At 29.7% G+C, this 5,786-nt stretch overlaps 2 protein-coding genes across 2 annotated transcripts in view; one reads left to right on the forward strand and one right to left on the reverse strand.

Moving 5' to 3' along the window:
- The window catches only part of HELRODRAFT_191152 (hypothetical protein), a 12,071-nt gene extending 9,078 nt beyond the window's left edge, over positions 1-2,993 (reverse strand). The window contains exons 1-2 of the mRNA XM_009016478.1: positions 2,867-2,993; positions 627-830 (exon numbers count right to left, since the gene is read on the reverse strand). Coding sequence (XP_009014726.1) covers positions 627-759 — 133 coding nt within the window. The 5' untranslated portion in view covers positions 760-830; positions 2,867-2,993. The remainder of the gene's footprint in view (positions 1-626; positions 831-2,866) is intronic.
- Positions 2,994-3,997: 1,004 nt separating this feature from the next.
- Positions 3,998-5,489, forward strand: HELRODRAFT_170682 (hypothetical protein; the record flags this gene model as incomplete). The annotated part of the gene is made up of 3 exons (XM_009016479.1): positions 3,998-4,041; positions 4,656-4,777; positions 5,224-5,489. The coding sequence occupies 3 exons, from the start codon at positions 3,998-4,000 to the stop codon at positions 5,487-5,489; spliced, it is 432 nt and encodes a 143-aa protein (XP_009014727.1).
- Between the last annotated feature and the right edge of the window lie 297 nt (positions 5,490-5,786).

The raw sequence follows: 5,786 nt of genomic DNA on the forward strand, positions 1-5,786 counted from the left end.
ATTAATATGAGTTATTAAGAGGCAAATAAAAGCCTGGTATAGATGATTCTTAAAATTAACCCGAAAGACATAAGGCATGCAAAAAGATAATATCAATGATTGATAAATATATGGTTAAAATATAATGCTACTGAGATGATACTTTAATAATGTTAATAGTAATAAATATGTAAAAGAGAGAGAGAGAGAAAGAGAGAGAGAGAGAGGGAGGAGAGAGAGAGAAGAAATAGAAAAGATATAAATATACATTCATAAATTTCTATACACACACACATGTGTTCGAGTATGTTTGTGTGTATATATCTTCATATCCTTCTGCGAATACTATTACAACGCATAGTAGCAATAATAATAACAACAACAACAACAATCACAATTATTATTATTATTAATCTTGTTAGCCACGCAAAAAAATACATTTTCTCATAATTATGTAGAGTCCAATTCATTTGAAGAATATTTGAAAAACATAAAAAAAATAATAATAAAACCAAGTGCATTGAATTAATTAAATTAAAAGTTAACAAGAACAATAACAATAATTGATGACGGCGATAACAAATAACAGTGATAATAATAAATTTATGATAAATAATAATAATAATAATAATAACAAATAAGCTAACTCATTTGAGGACTTGCATCATTGTCATCTGACTTTTCTGACTTTATTCTGGGAGGAAAAACTGCCTGTAGCAGTATCATCAGCAGTAACAATGCTGGAAGATTGCTGGACAACCTCTTTAGTAACCTCATCATCTCTCTCTTTCTATATATATTTATATATATCTCTCTCTCTCTCTCTCTATCTATCTATCTTTCTCTCTCTTTATTTCTGTAATGAGTATTTGTAATTGATAATTAATTAAATAATTAATTAATAATTAACAGTAATTGTAATTTTTCAGAAGTAATTTGGAGTAATTTTTGTTATAATTACGCCTAACTCGTGATGTAATGTGTAACATGCCAGAAGTCGTGAATATGTACTCGAGTGTAATGTGGCATGTGAAGCAAAAGTATAAAATTAGTAATAATAATAAATACCAATAGCTATTAAATAATAATAATAATAATAATAATAATAATAATACAAGTATTTGAAATAATAGGAAAATTATGATTATGATTGATCAGCAAATTCACAAGAATTGGATCCTTTATTGTTTCAAGTGATTTCAGAGGCTTAATAGAGTTTATTTTAGTTAAGGCTGTATATATCTTACTATGTCGCTTTGATAGTATTGTTTCAGTAGTAGTAGTAATAGTAGTAGTAGTAGCAGTAGCAGTAGTAGTAGCAGTATTCGTAACAATTGATTATTGTAATTAATACTCCAGCTATAAACATGGAAACAATTTTTTTTAAGTTTTTTATAGTTTGAGTATTTATCGAATGTATGCTTACTTGTGTGCGTGTGTGTTTGTATGTGTGTGTTTTTATGTGTATGTGTGTGTCTGTATGTGTATGTCTGTATGTGTATGTGTGTTTTTTAGTGCAAACATGCAATTTAAACAAAAGCTGAAAGAAAATTTAGTTGAAATCTATGTTTACAGGGTTGAATTACAGAATGTAATTATGATGCGGTTAACTATATTTTTTAGATTATAATTAAATAATTAATGATTCATAATTTAATTAGTAATTATCTCGTTATATTAATAAACAAATATTAATTATGTTTATTTATAGATTGGAACAGTCTCGAGCTGATTGATGAAATTAATTTCTTATGGTAAATATAAATGTGCGTCTGTGTTTGTGTGTGTGTGTATGTTTGTATAACTGTATGCATGTTTGCGTGTGTATCTTGTTTGAGGATGTTTGTATGATTTTAAAAAATTCAAATGCTAATTCATTCACTAACATAGGTTAGTGAATGAATTCACTAACATAGGTTAGTGAATGAATTCACTAACATAGGTTAGTGAATGAATGAATGATCGAGTAACTGATGAACGAATGAATGAATAAAAAATTGACGCAAACAAACAAACAAACAAGCAAATTAACATTTTATTACCCAAATTCGCCAATTTGAAACAAAGAAACTATTGCTGAAAAGACAAAGAAAGGCAATCAGTCAGCCAATACAACAGTACTATACAATACAGCACATACAAAATACCAAACAATACAATACACTCTGTATACAACTAACTTTACTTTCACTCTATTGGTATTGCTTCTTTTTACTTTTAACTAGCATACGAAATTATGTACACTAAATATGGTACGTATTATACAATACAATACACGCACATTTTATGCTTTTTGTATGCTGTGCTTTAGTAATAGTATGTGTGTATGTATGTGTATGCATGCATGCATGTGTGTTTGTATGTGTGTGTATATGTGTGTGTGTGTGCGCGTGTGTCTGGGTGGGTGTGAATTCTACAGAAGAATGTTATCAGCGCACCATGGTCAAAAGTCTTTATCTTAGATAGCGGAGCCTAGCGTAAACTGGACCAATGTTGCTTACAAAGACGCCAGCTACTGGAGTAACAGTAGTAGCAATAGTAGTAATGGTAGTTGTAGTAGTAATAGTAGTAGTAGCAGTGCATTTAGTGACAGCAGAAAGTAACCCTCGGATGTAAACAAAAATTACTAAATTTACTTAGCGCTATTTATCAAGATAACCGCTACTACGACAGCCACGCCACGCCACAATTTAGGCTGACGCGACCACACACACCACAGTTTAAAACACCGCAGCTACAATTACAAATGCTACTACTTACTACTCTCTATCGCCATGACTACGGAAAGGTTAAAAATTCTACAGCAGCTAACGCAATGCAAACGTAATGGCAATCACCACGGCCATAAAAATGACAACCAGAGCCACAAAAGCGACAAAAAACTAACCACAATGTCGTCAGTATCGTTGCTGCAACTCCAACAAGTTTAGTATCTATGCATTTAGAAGTCAAAACAACGAAAAATAAATGCAATTTTCGACAATACCACTGTACTTAATACCCCGGTATAATACAAGCTGCATGAGAATATGTGAAAAACACGTGGTATATATATATATATATTATATATATTTATACAAGTATAAACAAATGGATATATCTATATATAGTAGCTTTACTTAATACACACATATGTGTGACCAAACATGCAAAGAACAATGAATGAGACTTATATATGTGTGTATATATATATATATATATAATTACATACAAATATATCATTATGTGTGTGTATGCATATGTAAGATGCGACTGTGTGCAAAGATATATATGAATATATAGGGCATATGTGTATAAAGTGCATACGAATATACATACAATACATACACAGTCTTGATGGTTAATCTTCTTTGTTTCCTGATAACGTACTACATGGTACATTGTATATATTTGTACACATACAATATGCGCAATACACATTTTATATGTGTGAGTGTGTTTTTTTGTGTGTATGTTTTGTATGTATGCATCTATGTATATGTATATTTATAGGTGTATATATACGTGTGTTTTTTAGGCGTGTGTATTTATTTATGTGTTTTAAAAACTAGTTTTCCATTATTCACAATGAGTGTGTGTGTGTGTGAATGTGCGTGCTTTGTATGTATATATGAGTATATATATATATATATATATATACATATATATTTAAGACAACTGTGAGTATATATATATAAGTATGATTTCTCATCATATCGAATGTTTTTGTTTCTGTCCAATCAAAATCAAGCACATATGGGCATTAATGCATGTGGGTGTATATGTATGTATGTGTGTGTATGTATGTATGTATTTTATATATGTATGTATTTTTTCATTTCTTACAATTGTTTGATTTGAATTGATGAATAAATAAAATATTGAAATGTATGTATGTATGTATGTGTGTGTGTGTGTGTATATATGTATGATGTATGTATGTGTGTGTGTGTGTGTATGTATGTATCTATTGTTGTTGTCAATATTTTCTCGCGAAAATTCCCAAAACTCTCTCTGTCATTCTCTGTCAACTTGAACCATGGTCCACGCCCGACCATCTCCGATTTTTTTAAAATTTGAACAGTAAGTACCTCAATGTATTTCATCGACAAAATAAAATTTTTATAAAAAAATTTCAATTATTTTTCAAGTTATGAAGATTTTTGTGACAGCATCCTCAAATTTTTGAGCGATTTTTTTCAAAACTTGTACCTACTTAGAACGCTATATCTCTTGAACTAGCCAACATATCTTGATGAAATTTTTTGTGCATATCAGTGAAACAATGTAATAACAAAAAAATAAATGTTATTGTCTCGAATCAAAGGATATTTTGACCAAAAACCTAGAAAAAAATGAATTTTTTGAAAATTTCACCGATTTCAAAACAGCGTAGCTCAAAATCTATCGCAAAATAAATAAATATTTTTTGTTATTTTAGAAGTACCTTATAGTCACAAATAAATCACAAAATTTCGTTAAAATCTGTATTGAACTTTTTGAGCTATCGGAGCTCAAAATGTCAAAAAAATGAAAAATTTCTTTTGTTTGGCGCCTAACAACACATCAAAAAATAAAATTGGCGTTTGCTTTCTTTGAAAAATAAAACAACTTCAAAAACAGGCAAAACAAATTTTTTTCAAGTGTCAATATTTTTTATTTTTTTCAATTTAAAATTTAGAATGTATGTTACACAGATGTGAGGAATGCCCAGGAAAACTGAGTGTCGAAAATAACTTAAGAGCGATTTTCGAAGAAGCTGTAATTTACCATGATGATAATCGCAGTTCATTGATTTCAGTACAGGATACAGTTGACAGTTTCATTGAAAGATTTTCGCAAAAACTTGACGAGTTGTCATCGCATCATTACATAAGCAAAGAACAATTGAAATATCTTAGCGATTCTAAAAAAATTTAAAAAGTTCGGAGTGTATTGCTTTAATGGATTTTGCTGAAAATTATTTGGTGATAATACAGGATGCAATCCAGAGTCAACATTGGAGCAACACGCAAGTTACTCTTCACCCAATTGTTCTTTATTACAGAAAACTTATTTATTTATTTATGAAAACTTATCTGTCAAAAGCGTTTGCATGATTAGCGACTGTCTCGATCACAATGTTTCCGCTGTTTATGCTTTTCAAAAACATTTAATTAACTATGTAAAACAAAACCTGAAAAACGTTACTTTAATTAAATATTTTTCGGTATGATGGTGCGGTAAGTCAATACAAAAATTTTTCTAATTTAACTCATCACAAAGAGGATTTTGGATTAAAAGCAGAATGGCACTTTTTTGCAACTTTTCATGGTAAAAGTCCTTGCGATGGAATTGGAGGGACAACAAAAAGATTGGTTGCAAGAGCAAGTTTGCAGGCATCAACAAAAGATCAGATATTGAACGCCAGAGATTTTTACACATACGCTGATGCGAAAATAAATGGTATTAAATTTTTTTGGGTAGACAAAAAAGAAATTAAAGATCTGCTAGGAATGCTTGAAAAAGATTTAGGTCAGCAGATAAAATAAAGGGTTGTCGAAGTCATCACTCATTTATTCCAGACAAAAATGATCAACTTTTGATGAAACGTTTGTCTTCAGATTTATTTGGATACAATTTTAATAAAAATGAAAGTGAAGACACCAATGATGATTATGAGCCGGGTCGATTTGTAGCTTTGGTCTATAATAAGAAATGGTATTTAGGAAACATTATAGAAAGAGATGATAAAAATGATGATTTAAAAGTTAACTGTCTGAAGAAATTTAAAGAAAATATTTTTTATTGGCCTAAAAATGTAGATATTTGCTATGTACCATTAAACA

Source organism: Helobdella robusta (assembly GCF_000326865.2).
Source record: "Helobdella robusta unplaced genomic scaffold HELROscaffold_18, whole genome shotgun sequence".
Taxonomy (NCBI): domain Eukaryota; kingdom Metazoa; phylum Annelida; class Clitellata; order Rhynchobdellida; family Glossiphoniidae; genus Helobdella; species Helobdella robusta.